At 43.5% G+C, this 19918-nt stretch overlaps 1 protein-coding gene across 4 annotated transcripts in view; it reads left to right on the top strand.

The window, feature by feature from the left end:
• LOC148890840 (cadherin-4-like) overlaps positions 1 to 19918 on the top strand; it is a 228051-nt gene that overhangs the window by 158269 nt on the left and 49864 nt on the right. For all 4 annotated transcript variants that reach the window (XM_089009849.1, XM_089009847.1, XM_089009846.1 and 1 more), the window contains one exon: positions 1473 to 1655. In XM_089009849.1, coding sequence (XP_088865975.1) covers positions 1473 to 1655 — 183 coding nt within the window. The remainder of the gene's footprint in view (positions 1 to 1472; positions 1656 to 19918) is intronic.

Genomic DNA, 19918 nt, shown 5'->3' with positions numbered 1-19918 from the left:
CGGGCCCTGTTGCACCAAATGTGTCGATCAAACTATTGCTTTAACCGATCAGATTTCCAGTTGGCCACACCAAAGCCTTCTTGCAGGCCTTATTTCCTGGCTAACGCTACCCTCTAGTGTACTTGTCATCAATCACATCACACTTTTTTGACATGGCAGCTGGCTTTTTTTTTCCTCTATTCCCCACCCCCAGTCTTCGGTTAAAGCCTCATGTGATTGGTCAAAATCTGTGGTAGAGGCGGGAGAGGACACACGCAGCAGTGAGTGGGGGGAGGGGTTACAGAAACAAACACACACACACACGAAAGGGAGATGACAGAGCTTGAAACAAAAAAACAAAAGTGAAATTGTGAGAAAATGGAAAGAAAACAGTGAAATGTGAACTTGTTTCAACTTTATTGATAGTTCAAAGGCAGAGTGGTGAATGCAAGGTTAAAATATCCCATCAATCAGGCTCCACAAATAACCTGCACAAGCCATCTGTAAAATTTGAAGAGAAAAGAAAGCAAGGGAACCAGCTATTAATGAAGTTTCTAGTGTGTCCACCTGCATCGGTTGCTGTCACAATATCACAACTTATAAGATTTACAACCCAGAGCTCCTTGAGACACTTTATGCAAAAAGCAAGACATTCCATCAAGTCATCAACGACCATCACAAAGGTAAATAAAATGACTTTATTATATAGTACAGTATATTTCTCTAATTACAATACAATAGCACATTTATTATACATACAATAAATTATATTGCGTGTAGTTTTAAAGCTTATTTAGTTGAAAATTATGTTTTATGGGGACCTGGTAACGGATTGTTCTCATTTTAATGGTTTCCTATGGGAAATTAATCTTTGTAATACACACTTTTTGCCTCACACACGCTTTCTGGGACCCAATTAAGTTCGTAAGCCAAGGTATCACTATTTGATGAGCATTTTTAGCATACTGGGTTCAAAATAGCCTCACTTGTTCCTGTGAGATTCCACATGGAGACGGTAGGTGGGAGTGATTTCTGGACACTTAATCTAAATTGTGTATGTTCTTGGCCGAACCGGAGGCTGGTTAATGTGTACGGCGGCCATTTGCTGCTCGTGATCAAACGCTGGTACCGAGTGAAATGAGTCGAACCATTTTTAGAAGAGAAAGATTCACTGCAGCGGCATACGAAGGAAAGTGAAACACTGTCTCCCCCCCTCCGATCCTCAGCCTCTTTGTTATTGCGCCACCATTTAATATGCCTTTTATCTATCGCTACCCTGACAGGAAAATGTCATATTGTTTATTGGCCTTTCGCGGTGATGCAAAGGACGGAGACGTGTGCAGATAAGATAGATATCGGATTGGGAAAAAAAATGTAGCGTGCCTCTTTCAACACGAATGAATCAGGCCTTTCCTAAATAATGTTGTCCGTCGCCGTTTTCTAAAGTCCCGCCTTTAAAATGTCAACGTTTGAATGATGTGATTGTGTTTCAGGTCAGCATTGAGGAAATGCTGTCCAGAGTTTTGGATTCCCTCCCCCGAGTCATCCGATTTCCTCACAAACATCCGAGAAGCTCCTTCGGGAATGGGCTGAGGCGACAGAAGAGAGACTGGGTCATCCCGCCCATCAACGTGCCCGAGAACTCCCGAGGACCCTTTCCTCACATGCTTGTCAGGGTGAGTGGCATTTGCTCATCTATCAACCTAGCTAGCTAGCTCGATCGCTAGCAAGCTCTCTTTCTATTCAACTAGCTAGGTAATCCCTTACATCACAGGTGTCAAAATCAAGGCCTGGGGGCTAAATCTGGCCTGCCACATCATTTTATTCAGCCCGCAAAAGCAAATCAAACGTGTGAAATTCCATGCTCATCTATCAGGCTAGCTAGCTAGCTCTATCGCGAGCAAGCTCTCTTTCTTCTCAGCTATCTGGGTAATCCCTGACATAACATGTGTCCATATCAAGGCCTGGGGGCCAAATCTGGCCCGCCACATCATTTTATTCGGCCCGCAAAAGCAAATCAAACGTGTGAAATTCCATGCTCATCTATCAAGCTAGCTAGCCAGCACGATCGTTAGCAAGCTCTCTTTCTATTCAACTAGCTGGGCATTCCCTGACATCACATGTGTCCAAATCAAGGCCTGGGGGCCAAATCTGGCCCACCACATCATTTTATTCGGCCCGTGAAAGTAAATCCAGCATGTCAAGTGCCATGATTCTTGCTAGAGTCCAAACCAAAATTTCAAATTGTCCATCTTCTTCTTGTTTTCCTTTCGGCTTTTCCCTTCAGGGGTCACCACAGCGAATCAGTGTCCTCCATCTAACCTGGTTTTGTGCATCCTATTTTCTCACACCAGCTACCTTCATGTCCTCTTTGACATCCATAAACCTCCTCTTTGGTCTTCCTCTCGGTCTCTTGCCAGGCAGTTCAAGGCTCAGCATCCTTCTCCCGATATAGTCACTCTCTCTCCTCTGGACATGTCCAAACCACATCAGTCTGGCCTCTCTACTGTTTTTTTTTTTTGTCACAAAAAAATACCATCATGACAAAAAGTTAGCGGACACCAGGGCAGACAACTCTGACAAGTTGCTTGCCAGCCGCCAGCCCCATTTTTCACAACTTGAAACACAATTAGATGACTAAACGCAAAAAAAAAAACATTGTTGCAAAGTATTAAGGATTGATAATCCGAATATATAACAGAACAACACTTTAAAATGAAGTCATTGATGGCTTTGTCTCCAAAGCCTCTAAGATGAGTTGTCCCTGTAATGCAGTGATTTTCAACCACTGTGCTGCGGCACACTAGTGTGCCGTGAGAGATCGTCAGGTGTGCCGTAAAAAACTATCCAATGCCCCTTTTTCAAATGTAAAATTTTACAAACATGTATTAATCATTTTCTGCCAATATTATGTCATTGTCCGGTGTCGGTGCTGAAAAGACTGGGAGTGCAATTTAATATTTGTCCGTGTGGCAGCACGTCACCGATTGCCTCATTCCTGCGAGATGGTCAGTGGTGTGCCGCAAAAAAAATTCCAATGTAAAATGCCGTGGTTCAAAAAAGGTTGAAAAACACTGCTCTAATGTACTCATTCCTGATCCTATCCCACCTGGTCACTCCCAAAGAAAACCTCAACATCTTCAGCTCTGCTACCTCCATCTCTGCTTCCTGTCTTTCCTTCAGTGGCACTGTCTCCAGTCCAAACATCATGGCTGGTCTCACCAGTGCTTTATACACTTTTCCTTTCATCTGAAACCCTTTCATTCATCTGAAGCCCTTCTATCACACAATACACCTGACATTTTTCTCCAGCCGTTCCAGCCTGCCTGGACACGCTTCTTCACCTCGTTTCCATACTCTCCATTGCTCTGGAGAGTTGACCCCAAGTACTTAAAATCCTCCACCTTCTTTATCTCTTCTCCCTGTAGCATCACTCATGCACTTGGATCCCTCTCATTCACAACAATATGTTGTTGGGACTGATCTTCATTCCTCTCCTTTCCAGGGCATACCACCACCTCTCTACTTTCTCCGCCACCTGTTCCCTGTTCTCACTGATAATCACAATGGAAACCACAATAACAGTAATTATTCTTGACTTCAGATTTGAAAAATATTTTCTTCAGTTTGTTGTGCGCTCTGTATGTAATATGTGGAGGGAATGAACCATTCTAATGGCTTCCCTAAATTCATAACGGCCCCCAAGAGGAAACCGTAACTACAATGTGGCCCGCGGCAAAAAAAAAAAAGACTTTAACACCTCTGATTTAAAGACGTTGTCTGATGTTTTTGCAAGCAAGCAACATCATGGATACCGACTGCTGTGTTGAAAGAATGCAAACACTATTCATACTTGAGACACAGATTACAACGCGACACACATATTTACTGAAGTCTTTCATGATAAAACCTTGTACGCTAATTAACATTCCTCTTGGGAGAGGCAAACAGGCTTGTGTCGGTGCCGTAGACAGAAAGCGCCTCTCTCTCTCTCTCTCTCACTCGCTTGACTCGTCTTAGACTTGGAATAATAATAATAATAATAATAATAATAATAATAATAATAATAATAATAATAATAATAATAATAATAATAATAATAATAATAATTGGGTGGCCCGGTAGTCGAGTGGTTAGCACAACGGCTTCACAGTACAGAGGTCACCGGTTCGCGTCCCGGTCCGGCCTCCCTGTGTGGAGTTTGCATGTTCTCCCCGGACCCCCGTGGGTTTTCTCCGGGTCCTCCGGTTTCCTCCCACACTCCAAAAACATGCATGGCAGGCAGATTGACCACTCCAAATTGTCCCTAGGTGTGAGTGTGAGAGTGACTGTTGTATGTCTTTGTGTGCCCTGTGATTGGCTGACTACCAATTCAGGGTATCCCCCGCCTCGGGCCTGAAGACAGCTGAGATAGGCTCCAGCAACCCCTGTGACCCTGATGAGGAATAAGCCGTACGGAAAATGAGATGAGAGATGAGATAATAATAATAATTATTATTTATTAATTATAAAAAAAAATAATAATAATTATTATTATTATTATTATTATTATTTAAATTATTATTATTATTATTTATTATTAATTAAGCGCCTTCAAAACTCTCAAGGTCACTTTACAGCCAGAGGATAAAGTTTTTCTGTGGGTGAGCAGCGGCAGCCACATGCGCCAGCATTCACTCAACCCCAAAGTAACTCAAATAGAAAGCTAGCTAGTGGATAGCAAATAAATAGTTAATAGATAGCCAGATAGCCAACAGCTAGCCAGCTAGACAGTTTTCAGCCAGACAGCTAATAGCTAGCTAGCTAGCTTCTTCTTCTTTTCCTTTCGGCTTTTCCCCTCAGGGGTCGCCACAGCGAATCAATGTCCTCCATCTATCCCGGTTTTGTGCATCCTCTTCTCTCGCACCAGCTACCTTCATGTCCTCTTTGACCACATCCATAAACCTCCTCTTCGGTCTTCCTCTCGGTCTCCTGCCTGGCAGTTCAAGGCTCAGCATGCTTCTCCCTATATAGTCACTCTCTCTCCTCTGGACATGTCCAAACCATCTCAGTCTGGCCTCTCTGACTTTCTCTCCAAAGCCTTTAATATGAGTTGTCCCTCTAATGTATTCATTCCTGATCCTATCCAAACTGGTCAGTCCCAAAGAAAACCTCAACATCTTCAGCTTTGCTACCTCCAGATCTGCTTCCTGTCTTTTCTTCAGTGCCACTGTCTCCAGTCCAAACATCATGGCTGGTCTGACCATGGTTTTATACACTTTTCCTTTCATCCGAGCTGAAACCCTTCTATCACACATCACACCTGACATTTTTCTCCAGCCGCTCCAGCCTGCCTGGACACGCTTCTTCACCTCTTTTCCACACTCTCCGTTACTCTGAACAGTTGACCCCAGGTACTTAAAATCCTCTACCTTCTTTATCTCTTCCGACCCTGTAGCATCACTCTTGCACTTGGATCCCTCTCATTCACACACATATATTCCGTCTTGCTGCGACTGATCTTCATTCCTCTCCTTTCCAGGGCATATCTCCACATCTCTACTTTCTCCGCCACCTGTTCCCCGTTCTCGCTACAGATCACAATGTCATCTGCAAGCATCATGGTCCAAGGAGATCAAGGAGATTCTTGTCTAACATCGTCTGTCAGTCAGCCTGTCCATCACCATAGCAAACAAGAAGGGGCTCAGAGCTGACCCCTGGTGGAGTCCCACCCCCACCTTGAATTCCTCAGTCATACCGACAGCACACCTCACGACTGTCTTACAGTCATGATACATGTCTTGTACCGCTCTGACATACTTTTCCGTCACTCCAGACTTCCTCATGCAATGCCACAGCTCTTCTCTGGGCACCCTGTCATACGCTTTCTCCAGATCTACAAAGACACAATGCAATTCCTTCTGACCTTCTCTGTACTTCTCTATCAGCATTCTTAAAGCAAACATTGCATCTGTCGTACTCTTTTTTTGGCATGAAGCCATACTGCTGCTCACAAATGTTCACTTCTGCTCTTAGTCTAGCTTCAACTACTCTTTCCCAGAGTTTCATTGTATGGCTCATCAACTTTATTCCTCTGTAATTAGTACAACTCTGCACATCTCCTTTGTTCTTAAAAATGGGCACGAGTACACTTCGTCTCCATTCTTCAGGCATCTGTTCACCATCTAAGATCTTGTTGAATAACCCAGTCAGGAACACCACCGCCACCTCTCCAAGACATTTCCATACCTCGATTGGTAAATCATCAGGCCCGAGTGCCTTTCCCCCCTTCATCCTCTTCAGCGCCCTCCTCACTTCATCCTTGGTAACGCTTGCTACGTCTTGGTCCACAACAGTCACGTCTTCTACTCTTTGTTCCTTCTCATTTTCCTCATTCATCAATTCTTCAAAGTACTCTTTCCATCTTGCCATCACACCACTGGCACCCGTTAATACATTGCCATCTCTATCCTTAATCACCCGAACCTGCTGCAGGTCGTTACCATCTTTGTCTCTCTGTCTCGCCAGCCTGTAAAGATCAGTCTCGCCTTCCTTGCTGTCCAGCCGAGCATACAAGTCATCATAGGCCTCTTGTTTGACGTTTGCCACCTGTACTTTAACCGTGCGCTGCATCTCCTTGTCCTGCTGTCTACTCTCGTCTGTCCTCTCAGAGTCCCACTTCTTCTTTGCTAACCTCTTTCTCTGTATACACTCCTGCACCTCCCCATTCCACCACCAAGTCTCCTTATCTACCTTTCTTCCACTCAATACGCCAAATATTTTCCGACCTGTGTCTATGATTATGTTCTCTGTAGTTTGCCAGTCATCTGGAAGGACCTCTTGCCCACCCAGTGCTTGTCTTACCTCCTTCCTAAATGTCATGCAACACTCTTCCTTTTTCAACTTCCACCATTTTGCCCTCACTTCAGCCTTTGGTTTCTTCATCTTCTAGCTAGCTAGCTAATGGATAGCAAATACATATTTAATAGATAGCCAGCTACACAGCTTGTGAGTTGAAATAGGTTTCAGGCTACCTTTTGACCGAGCCTTCGCTTCCTTGCGACATGTCTGAAAGCTAGTTTTCAAAGGGGAGGTGTGGGAGTTTATCCGCAAAACTTGAAGCGCAAAGTGGTGAGGGATCATTCTATTTCTTTTGTCGATGAGTCGATAGTCAGAAGGCACAATCAGTAAATGACAAACAGCTGTGGGAGCCCAGGTGAGTGAAGATGGGAGGGGCCGTCTCCAGGGAGCAGCGGAGTAGGTGACGGGAGGGGCGGAGCGCGCCCAGGACGGCGACGAGATGTGACAGTATCTATTATAGCAAAGTCTGGCACCACCACGTCTTGACAGTAGGGATATATAGAAGTTTGCTGACAAAGCCTCTTAAATAAGAAGCGAAACGTCCGACACCTTCAAAGAAGTACAGATGAGGGCTGAAGAAACCTTGTCATCGATGGACCACTCCTGTACGACTGAGAGCTTACACAGATCTATTTCCTTTGCCACATTGTGAGTCAATGAACAGAAGGTGTACCTAAAAAAGCAAGCCAAGCACAGTCTCAGAGGAATATTTGAATTCAAAAGCGTTTTCCCTTTGTGCCTTAAGTCAACCAAGTATTTTTTCCGTTTCAGTACATCCCTTACAACATAGCATCGACACAAATAGTTGTGAGAACACCCACATTTTCCCAAGTGAATTGAGGCCCAAATTCACTCAGAATTACTTTGATTTGTTTTTTTCTTCTTCAACATGTCTGTGTTTAATTAAACCTCCCTTGAACTTGACAGTTCTTGTGAAAAAGCGAGCAAATCACTTGGCACTCTTGGGCTCCTTCATATCCGAGTGCAGCAATTAATAAGATAAAAGAAACCCCTTGACCCTTTAAAGCACAGGTGTCAAAGTTCAAGGCCCGAGAGCCCAAATCTGGCCCTCCACATCATTTTATTCAACCTGCAAAAGTAAATTAAACTAGTTATAGAGCGTGTTAGCTAGTTATCTTTTTCTATTCACCTTGCTGGCTAATCCCTTACATCACAGGAGTCCAAGCCAAGGCCCGGGGTCCAAATCTGGCCCTGCACATCATTTTATTCAGCCTGCGAAAGCAAATCAAGCATCTCAAGTGCCGTAATGCTTGCTAAACTCCCAACCAAATTTTCAAATTGTCCCATGTAACCCACAATAACAGTCATTGGTTTTTACTTTAAATGTGAAAACTAATTATTCATCAAGTTGTTGTGCCCTCTAGATTTAATATGTGGAGGGGATGAAACATTGTCATGGCTTCCCCAAAAACGGAAACCGTAACTACAAAGTGGGCCGCAGCAAAAAATGACTGACACCCTTGCTTTAAAGGACAACCGACACAGCGCATTTTACAAAGATTCCACCGCATATAGCTATATTTTACTTTTTAAAAGTCACACTGAATATTCATGAAGTCTTGTTTTCGAGTTGATGACGATGCCTGACGTGACGTCACGTCTGGAACGCCCCTGACCGAGAAAGCGACACACAATGCGTTTTGGGTACTTTGTCTCGTCTAAAAACACGGCGTTCATCGTGAAATTGGTGAATTGTTGTGTGTCGCAGCCAATTGCGGTAACACGCATAATGAAGGTGTAAGTTTACACAAATTCCCAGCAGACAAACCAGCCATTTCCAACGGACCAGAGCAGTAGAGCACCAGCGGAGGCGAACGAGGAATAGTTAGCGATTCGGCGCTTTGATAGCGGAAGTTTGATGAATGTTTACTCATTTAGTCACACTGCATGCTAACTGTGAGCTCACCTGGTGAAAGAGAGCAATATTAGTGGAGCAAACCGATCGGACAAACATCAACTTTCCACGGTGTCATTTGTTACTCTTTAGCGCTGTCGAGCTCTCTCTTGTCTCAACATCTCTGATGTTCGTGTGCAGCTCAAATTGTGCCGCTGTCTCTTTTGTGTGCGTAAAACCCACTCCGCTGTCTTCTACCACAGTTTTTAACCAATCACGGGCAGCTTTAACCGAAGGTTGGCTCTTATTAGCGGCTCCATATACTGGACGAAACGCCGCTTGTGCGCCAACTTTTGCATTTTCTTGGCTGCCACATCAGAGTCCAGATCTTCACCGGGTTCATTGCTCGCAGATGGCTCGAATTGATACGGAAGGACTTCTTTAATTTATTGCAAACATTTATGCTTTCCTCCTCAGAACTATTTGAATGATATTCATAACTGGATGAGTAACAAGAAAGCATCTTCTCCGAATCTCAACACTCTGAAGCCATTGTTTTGCTTCTGGAGCAAGGCAGTGTGTGACCAATAGTGATGTCACGAACAAGGGGGCGGGACTTTCTGAATCTCCCCAGTTTCGAGCTCATTAGTGGCAGTTTAGGGCAAGTTTAAGTCATTTTTATTGGTGTTTTGCATTTGACTAACTATATCAGCCTGCGTGTTTTGGGTATTTTAGATGCTATAAAACGTTTTTCTGATGTGAGTTAGGAAACAAAAAAATTGAGTTTGGTTGTCCTTTAAGGGGTTTCTTCCCTTTAAACAACCGCAATTTGACCAATTGCGACGTTGTGAAAGCATTATGCTTGTGTCCGCGTCTCCCTTTTTGGGGCAAATTGGCTTCGTTCGGAGTGACGGCGTTGTGGTGACGGACAGAGATGGCCCGACTGGGCTGGGATTGGGTCCAGCTGTAGCAAGAAGAAAAGTTTTCAACGGAAGGCATGTTATGTTGTCTGTTATCAGTCACCAACACAGACATGCGGCTTTTCTGCTGGCATTTCCGACACGCGTGCACAGAAAAGCCTTCTATGCCCATTTGTACAGTCAGGCTTACATTGTCGTATTACAGAAATCGTCTCTCCCAAGCGTGTTGGCATGAGAGCAGATTTTCCACTAAAGCTCAACAACAAAACGCACACGCACACAAGATGAAGTGCCAGGGATGCAATGTGGCATTCATTCTCGCAGGAAAATGAGAATTCCTTGTTTCCCTTTCTCATCTTAAACACTAAAATGTTGACGATGAAGGACCGCCACTGGCTTCCCTTCTGGATTATTACCGTACAGTGATACCTCAGTTTACGAATTTAATTGGTTCCCAGACAGAGTATGTAAGGTGAAAAGTGTGTATCCCAAAAACTTTCCCATGGGAAACCATTAAAATGAGAATAACCCATTAAAATAATTACTACTTTCTAATTTTCTAAGCCTTAAAACTATACAAAATATACCTTATTTCATGTATAATAAATGTGCTATGGTATTATAATTAAGGAAAAAAAATGTACCGTATAATAAAGTTGTTGTTGTTGTTTTTTTACCATTGTGATGGTCGTTGATGGCTTGATGGAATGGAGTGGGCGGTTTCATCAGCATGAAACACTTGATGAGGAACGTAGCCTTCTTCTTTCACCATCTTGAGGAATGATCCCTTGTAAGTGCTTTCTCTGCGATAATTTTACCTAGTTCCTCATCAGTTGTGTTCTGTTTAGCTGGGTTGATAGCTTTTTGCATCAAGTTTACAGATGGCTTGTGGGGGTTATTTGTGGAGCCTGATTGATGGGAGTTTTAACCTTGCAGTCTACACTCTGCCTTTGAACTATCAAAGTTGAAACGATTCCAAATGTCACCTTTTTCTATCCGTTTTCTCACTCTCACTCTGTCGTATGCTGGTCTCTTTAACGTTTAACCTCCCCCACTCATTGCTACGTTCTTGACCAATCACGTGGCTTAACCAAATACTGGGGGTGGGGAATAGAGGCCAAAAAAATGTTGGCTGCCATATTCTTTTTTGGAGAACGGTCTCACTCTCTCTCTGTCTGTAACCCCCACCCCCTCACTGCTGCGTTCTTGACCAATCACGTGGCTTTAACCGAAGACTGGGGGCGGGAAATAGAGGACAAAAACAGTCAGCTGCCATTTTGTTGTTAGGAGAACGGGCCCGTTCACGAACGACACATCACTCATTGTGGCGCTTCGTGTATATCCGGGAAATAGTTTGTATGTCAAGGTAAAATGTTCACAGATTTAACGTTCGTAAACCAAAAAGTTTGTAAGCCAAGGGGTTCATAAACCAAGGTATCACTGTATTTAGAAAAGTGTTATATACAGTAAAGTCTCGTTATATCGATATCGGTTATATCGATAGTACTGCTTATTACGATACTATTTCTATGAACGCAAAGAGAAAATGTACATGCCGCAGGATTGGATATATCGATAGTCCGGTTATATCGATATTTTTTCCGACTCCCGAGAATATCGATATAACGAGACTTTACTGTATTAGATTTTATCTCATTCATTGAAGATGCATCTTCTATATGGAAAAAAATGGAAAATACACCATTCATTGGTGGTGCGCCTTATAGTACGGTGCGCCTTAGACACTGGAAAAATAAGGTATTTCTATATTTGTCCTGCAACTCGATAAGTGAGTGAATGAAAAAGAGTCACTGCATTATTTTTTCTTGCTTCTAAAATATCTTTAAAGTACACCCGACACCATTTTTTTTTTTTGTTTCCTAACTGACATCAGAAAATGTTTCATAGCATCTAAAATCCCCAAAACACGCAGGCTGATATTTTGAGTCAAATGCAAAACACCAATAAAAATGACTTAAAGTGTCCCAAAACTGCCACAAAATGAGTTCGAATACTGGGGATGTTCAGAAAGTCCCGCCCCCTTGTTCGTGACGTCACGTCAGGAAACTCCTTCACAAACTGCCTTGCTCCAGGATCAAAACAATGGCTTCAGAGAGTTCAGATTTGGAGAAGATGCTTTCTTGTCACTCATCCAGTTATGAATATGATTCAAATAGTTCTGAAGAGGAAAGCATAAATATTTGCAATCGATTAAAGAAGTCCTTCCGTATCAATTCGAGCCGTGTAAGCAAAGCGACGAAACTGGTGAAGGACACAACATATGATGCATATATGAAGCTCTGTGAATCAGAATCAGAATCATCTTTATTGCCAAGTATATAGAAAACACAAGGAATTTGTTTCCGGTCGAACACGCTGCACTCAAAAAATTGCAAAGAGGCACTATAAAATTCCATTTGGGCTACTGTTCAAAGAGTTAATGGCTTGGGGGACGAAGCTGTTTAAATGTCTGCTGGATTTGGTGCGCATGGATCGGTAGCGCTTGCCTGAGGGGAGTAGCTGGAAAAGGTGGTGGGCAGGGTGCGGAGGGTCCAGTATGATTTTCCGCGCCCTAGTTTGGAGTCTTGCAGTGTGCAAGTCCTCGAGAGTGGGTAGGGCGGTGCCAATAATTTTTTTCCGCCGTCCTAACTGTCCGTTGAATAAGCAATATAGCATCAACTTGGGTGATATGTGGCATATAAGGACATGAATAACAAATACTAAGTTACAAGATGTCAACATCATTGCAGATTGTTTACTGGTTGTGTATGCAAAAAGTTGTTTAAACTTTCAAGATGAAGAGTTACATATGAATGACAGCGGTTATCCATCACTAACTCCGGTTGGCTCCTCGTTCCAGTTGCTGAATGTTTTTTCGATAGGTTTGCTCTACTATTATGACATTTGCTCTCTTTCACCCATTGTCAGGCTGAGGGATGACAGCGGTTATCGATTCACGCACTCGGCTGGCGCTATACTGCTCTGGTCTGTTGGAAATTGCTGCTTTGTCCGCTGGGAATTTGTGTAAAGTTACACCTTCTTGATGCGTGTTACCGCAATAGGCTGCCACACAACGATTCACCATTGCGTTATTGATGTAGTTTTCCTTTTAATTTCGCGATCAACACTGTGTTTTCAGACGAAACAAAGTACCCAAAATGCATTGTGTGTCGCTTTCTTGGTCACGGGCGTTCCAGACTTGACGTCACTTAGGGCATCGTCATCAACTCGAAAACAAGACTTCCTGAATATTCAGCGCGAGTCTTAAACCGTAAAATATAGCTATATGCGGTGGAATCTTTGTAAAATACGCTCTGTAGAAGTCATTTGAAGCGATTTTACAAATTATAGACACAACTTGTCCAGGGGCGTCGGTTGTCCTTTAAGAGCTACAGCAAGTATCCGTAATCGTCCCTGTGATGGACTACGATCAAACTAGGGTGTCACTCCTTTTGTCGCTACCTCATTTATGCTCAACCATGAAAGTGACCCTCGAATCAAATGTGACATCTCGCTCTCCACCTGTGACCAAAAATCTGACCCAGTTCAAGATGACAATTTGTTGCCAATTTCTTTCAAGGTCAAAATGCGGAAGGCACACGATTTCGATTCCCTCCCGACCGGCCTTGTCCCAGAATCAGTGGCGTAGGTGATGACTCATCCGCACTTAACGAGGTTTCCAGGAATAGTTGCTCCAATTTTGCTCCTCTCTGTCACGACGAGAACACACACTTCCTCGACAAAGGATTTGAATAATCCACCTGTCACCCGATGGCTCGCGTGTGAAGTCGTTCCAAGAACGTGGGGGCGTTTGTTTCATGTACCTGCCATGCCCGACACTGAATCAAAGGGGTCTGTGTCGCCTGTCTTTTTTCGCAAAGTACAAAATGCTTCCTTTTGAGAGTCTGCATCACCCTCTCGTGTATTGTCTTCCGCTCGGGTGGCAGACAATTGCTTATGAGATGATGGCATTCCGGCGTACCGTAATGTGCCATTTCCAGACAATCGATGCAAGAATTTTAGAACAAAGGTCTTTGTCGACCTTACGAAATGGAAAATCAAACCACCTTTTCCAGCTACTCCCCTCAGGCAGGCGCTACCGATCCATGCGCACCAAATCCAGCAGACATTTAAACAGCTTCTTCCCCCAAGCCATTATCTCTTTGAACTCTTTGAAGTCTTTCAACAGTAGCCAAAATGGAACTGTATAGTGCCACTTAGCAGTTTTTTTGACGACGATACTAGTGCAGCGTGTTCTACCGGAAACAAATTCCTTGTGTGTTCTACATACTTGGCAATAAAGATGATTCTGATTCTGATTCTGATATAGCTATATTTTACGTTTTAGGACTTGCGCTAAATATTCATGAAGTCTTGTTTTCCAGTTGATGACGATCACCTAAGTGATGTCACAGAGGGAACACCCCTGACCGAGAAAGCGACACACAATGAATTTTGGGAACTTTTTTCCGTCTGAAAACACGGTGTTGATCACGAAATTAGAAGGAAAACTACATAAATATCGCAATGGTGAATCGCGAATACTATTTGATACTCGTTGACACAAATTCCCAGCGGAAAAATCAGCCCATTTCCAACGGGGCTTGGGCACCATCTTGTGCATTTGCCGGGACACTACATTGGAGTCCTGACGGCTCGAATTGATACAGGAGGACTACTTTAATCGATTGCAAACATTCATGCATTTATTCATAACTGGATGAGTAACAAGAAATCATCTTCTACAAATCTGAAGCCATTGCTTTAATTAAGACGTCCTGGCGTGATGTCACGAACAAGAGGGCGGGACCTTCATTTTGAAGTAGTTTTGGGACACTTTAACTCATTTTTATTGGTGTTTTGCATTTGACTAAAAATATCAGTCAAATGCAAAACATCAAAAAAAATGATTTAAAGTGTCCCAAAACTGCCACAAAATGATGAGCTCGGAACTGGGCAGATTCTGAAGAGGAGAGCATAAATGTTCGCAATCGATTAAAGACGTCCTCAGAAAGTTTGTTTCAGAAAGTCCCGCCCATTGTTCGTGACGTCACTTTTGGTCACACACTGCCTTGCTACAGAAACAAAACAATGGCTTCAAAGAGTTCAGATTCGGAGAAGATGCTTTCTTGTTACTCATCCAGTTATGAATAGGATTCAAATAGTTCTGAAGAGGAAAGCATAAATCAGAATCAGAATCAGAATCAGAATCATCTTTATTGCCAAGTATGTAGGACACACAAGGAATTTGTTTCCGGTAGAACACGCTGCACTAGTATCGTTGTCAAAAAAACTGCTAAGTGGCACTATACAGTTCCATTTTGGCTACTGTTGAAATCATCAACTCGAAAACAAGACTTCCTGAATATTCAGCGCGAGTTCAAAGAGTTAATGGCTTGGCGGAAGAAGCTGTTTAAATGTCTGCTGGATTTGGTGCGCATGGATCGGTAGCGCCTGCCTGAGGGGAAGTAGCTGGAAAAGGTGGTGATGGCACGATGCGGAGGGTCCAGTAGTCGCTATTTTCCGCGCAACCATAGTTTGGATTCTTGCAGTGTGCAAGTCCCCGAGAGTGGGTAGGGCGGTGCCAATGATTTTTTCCCGCCGTCCTAACTGTCCGTTGAAGTCGGATTTTGTCCATTTTTGTGGCGGTCCCGAGAACCAAACGGTGATGGAAGAACACAGGATGGATTCGATGACAGCCGTGTAGAAATGTTGCAGCACCTCCTGTGGCAGGCCATGCTTCTTTAGCAGCCTCAGGAAGTACATTCTCTGTTGGGCCTTTTTCAGGATAGAGTTGGTGTTGACCTCCCACTTCATGTCCTGGGAGACTGTGATTCCCAGGAACTTGAAGGTCTCAACGGTTGACACCAGGCTGTTGGATAGTGTGAGGGGTAGCTGTGGTGATGGATGTTTCCTGAAGTCCACCATCATCTCAACTGTCTTGAGCGTGTTCAGCTCCAGGTTGTGGAGTGTTTACATTCGATTAAAGAAGTCCTTCCGTATCAATTCGAGCCGTCTGGACTCCAATGTAGCGCCCAGAAAATGCACAAGATGGCACACAAGCAGTTTTTGGACACTTTAAGTCATTTTTCTTGGTGTTTTGCATTTGACTAAAAATATCAGCCAGCGTGTTTTGGGTATTTTAGATGCTATAAAACATTTTTCTGATGTCAGTTAGGAAACAAAAAAATGACGTCGGTTGTCCTTTAAGCACTTTCTGTACCCTCTTTGTTACATGAAGCAGTTCTAGATGAAAGAGGAAAGGATCGAAGCGTCTTTCCACCAGTGGATCAGGGACATCATGGTGGAACGTGCACGTTGACTACAAGCTAAATGTTGAAAGCAAACCCTGCAGCTGTAGCATCCATCCGTTCGTTCGTCTTATTGGCTCCTTGCAATTTGTCTTTGTTTGTATTGAAAGAAATGATTCGGATGATCAACTTTTCGAGGGCAAACACAAACAAAATGTCTTATTTCCCCGTCAGGTTAATTCTGTTGACGTTTCATTATCCGATCGAACCCTTCGTTTGTCAGATGGATATTGTCTCCACTGGTCAGCCGACATCCGACCCACCGGCTATTTATTTGTTGCGGCCCAAGCAGAGGACCCTCCCTTTTTTTGTTCCATTGATCCAACCATTGTGTGCTGCTTATTTGAGGTCAGGTAGCAGGGGTAGCAGCTTCAGAATTCCCTGTCCCCAGCCACTTCTTCCAGCTCTTCCTGGTGAATCCTGAGGCGTTCCTTGGCCATTTGGGTAAGACAGTCTATCAAGCGTGTCCTGGATCGTCCCCAGTGAGGCGTCTTGGGGGCATCCTAATCAGATGGCCGAGCCACTTCATCTGGATGCCCTCCCGGAAAACTGAGCTTCTCACCTTATCTCTGTCATGTCCCAAACGAAACGAAATCTCGTTTCGCGCGGAGCGAAATAAGTAGCTTGAGCCCAAAATAGCAGACGGAGACAAGCGTACCGTACAAAAAGTTTAATCCGGTGATGTAAATACGCACCATTAAAAATGTAACTCAAAGCGCTGGTCAAATAAGGACCAGGAAAAACAAATTACAAGTTAGCAAAAAAAAATTGCACGAAAGGCAAGGAGAAAAAACAATCACTGGACGTACACAAGGAAAGAGAAGTACACTTTATTTGCGCAAGTACAGAATAAAGAGCATCAAGAGAGACGATGACAAGCTACATAACAACGCTGGGCATGAGCAGTGGCAACAAATAATTCACCGGCAATCCAATGTCCAAATGACAGTGTGTTCTTGTATTCCCCGTCTCCATGCAGCTTGAAGAAGTACTACAGTATACGGTTGACATTTTTATTTTGCTATGCTTAGTATTGTTTCTATCCTTTCACCCCCCCCTCCATCCCCTTTGAAATTGCTGCTGTGGACAGCTAATTTCCCCATTGTGGGACAAATTAAGGTATTCTGATTTTGATTCTGATTTAGTTTTGCTGGTGCTAGGCTACAGTTGCTCAACTTCGCATTGCAAATCATGCAGATAGGACGGACTCTCACTCCCATCACGTTCCGTGATACATATAAATCCATCTTGTACATATTCATCCGACCACTTTATTATTTTGCCCGACATAGCATGGATAAAATATAAAAGCCAAGTGTCCTTGACAGCACACTATCTTTCCACTCCCATATAAATAACCCGATCTGAGTACTTCCACCTACGGAATATCAATCGTCTTCGCCCATCTCTCACTCCTCACACCACATAGTCTTGTCACCTCCCGGATTGAGTATTGCAATTCACTTCTCCTTGGTGTCCCTCAGAAACCTCTCCACAAACTTCAACTCGTCCAGAATTCTTCAGCCTGGATCATCACCAGAACCTCATCCTTTCACCACATCACCCCCTCCTCCAAGAGCTCCACTGGCCCCTGGTCAAATATAGAATCAACTTTAAAATTCTTCTTTATACATTTAAAACTATCCATAACCTTGCCCCCCATACCGATCTGACCTTCTTCAAATTTTGTATTCCCTCTCGTTCCCTCAGATCCTCTTCCTCCCTCCGCCTCTGTGTGCCCCCCTGCCCGTCTCAGCACGATGGGGGACAGAGCTTTCAGTTGCTCTGCCCCCAACTCACTTCCTCCCAACATTCGAAACATCGATTCTCTTCCCACCTTCGAATCCCATCTCAAAACCCACCTATTTAAAATTGCATTTTCAGTTCAGTCAACCCGGAAGTAACTCAAATACATTGAAAGCTAGCCAGATAACCAGACAGCCATAGAGCTAATAGAGAGCTAACTAGAGAGCTAGCCAGATAACAAATAGCTAGCTACCTAGCTAGCCAGCTAGATAACTAAAAATTAGCAACTAGATAGCCAGCAAGCTGGATAGCCAGTAAGATGGCTAAAAATTAGCAAATAGATAGTAAATTGATAGCTAGGTAAGTAGTCAGCCAACTCGCTAGATAGCAAGCTTGATAGCTAAATAGCTGCATAAATAAAAAGTAGTGAAGAGAGAAAAAAAAACAGCGTTCACTCAACCCGGAAGTAAATCAAATACATAGAAAACTAGCTAGATAGCCAGACAGTCATATAGCTAATACATAGCCAGCTAGATATAGACAGCTAGCCAGACAGGGATTAGCCAGCTAGCTAGACAGCCAACCAGCTAACAGATAGCTAAAAATTAGCAAATAGATAGTAAATAGATATCTAGATAGGTAGTCAGCTAGCTAGGTAGTCAGCTAGACAGCCAGCTAGATCGCCAGCTAGATAGCTAAAAATTAGCAAATAGATAGTAAATAGATAGCTAGCTAGGTAGTCATCTAAATAGGCAGCTAGCTAGATAGCTAAATAGCTGGATAAATAAAAAGAAGTGAAATGAGGAAAAAAGAAGTAAGAATGTGTTTTGACCCATAGTTCTCCTTCTCATTAAAGGATGTCGTTGTTCAATTGGGATTGCGTTAGAAAAAAATGCAATGAACAAAATGTTGGATGAGGGAATTGCAGCCGCAACAACGATATGAAAGCAATGCTTTTGATGCACGTGTGTGTCAATCGCCGGCATTCCCTGTGGAACAATTACAGGGTGACGGTCCCGTGAGAGCTCCTCGCTCGAAACCACCCCTACTCTACCCTACCCTACCCCCTCCCCCACATCTCTAGCCACCCGATCAGACCGAGCCCGCCTCGAGCATGCCGGAAGCGCTTTCAATTGGCCTTGGGCTACCGCCGAGCGTCCGTCTTGGCACGCTCGACCGCCTCCTGTGGGAGCACACGGCAGGAAAAATGGTGCGGAAGGAAGCGTGCACCTTCACCCTGAATGTGGGCAGGAATGAAAGCGCAAGGACGGCACAAAACCCATAACGCCATCCCCCTCCCTCCATCTTATCCCCATTATGCCCCGTTATTCTCTTTCTGCGAGACTTGCCAAAAGTCTTCAGTGTCTGAAACTCATGACAAAAAGTTAGCGGACACCAGGGCAGACAACTCTGAAAAGTCTCCTGCCCGGCCATGAAGTTGCCTGCCCCATTTTTCACAACTTGAAACACAATAAGACGACTAATCACAAAAAAAAACATTGTTGCAAAATATTAAGGATTGTTTTATTAAGGACGTACCTCCCACAAATGCTCCCTTGCTTTATATATCGTAAATATCCCTTGCTGATGATTTTGTTCCAGTTGGTCGTTTGTCCATACACTCTTCGTCATTTTCCACAATGCAATGTTTGCGTCGCGTCGTCTGCTACAAGCCACGTGAATTCTTCTTTCCATAATGCTTTTAATGTGCGTTCAAGTTCTAAGTGCCTTTCAAAACTCTCAAGGACACTTGACAGTCACGGGATAATGTACTTTTACTTGTATTCAGTTCATTCTGTCTACTTGATATCTACTTTACAACATATTCTTTTCTTACAGACAGTGTTTTTTGGTGTTCAATTACCTGACGAAGGTGGAAGTATACGCCGAAACATGTCAGGTAATTGAACAACTAAAGAACACTGTCTGTAAGAAAAGAATCTGTAGTAAATAAAAGAAAAATAATAATAATGTACGTTTACACTTTGTAGCGTTATAAATTTTGTTAGCTTCTTTTGAATCTTTCTTCTGGGGCTGAGGTTCCTTGCATCTACTTTGGAAAATGATATGAAAATGCACGACCTTATAACGCTCGGGAAAGACAGAAGCACGAAGCAGGCTTCTGATTGGCTGTCGTGCCGAGTATGCAAATTGCCAAACAAACCGAAATTCAGAAATTTCCAAACCGAATGAAGATTTCTAAATTGGAATCATTTATTCTGATTTTGAAATCTGCGTTCAAACGTTTCCTTTATTAAATAAAGCAA

This window comes from Hippocampus bargibanti, linkage group LG12 (genome assembly GCF_051943395.1).
Source record: "Hippocampus bargibanti isolate YZ-2025 linkage group LG12, ASM5194339v1, whole genome shotgun sequence".
Lineage (NCBI taxonomy): Eukaryota > Metazoa > Chordata > Actinopteri > Syngnathiformes > Syngnathidae > Hippocampus > Hippocampus bargibanti.
The sequence above is the reverse complement of the archived record's forward strand: the minus strand, read 5'-3'. Positions and strand labels throughout refer to the sequence as shown.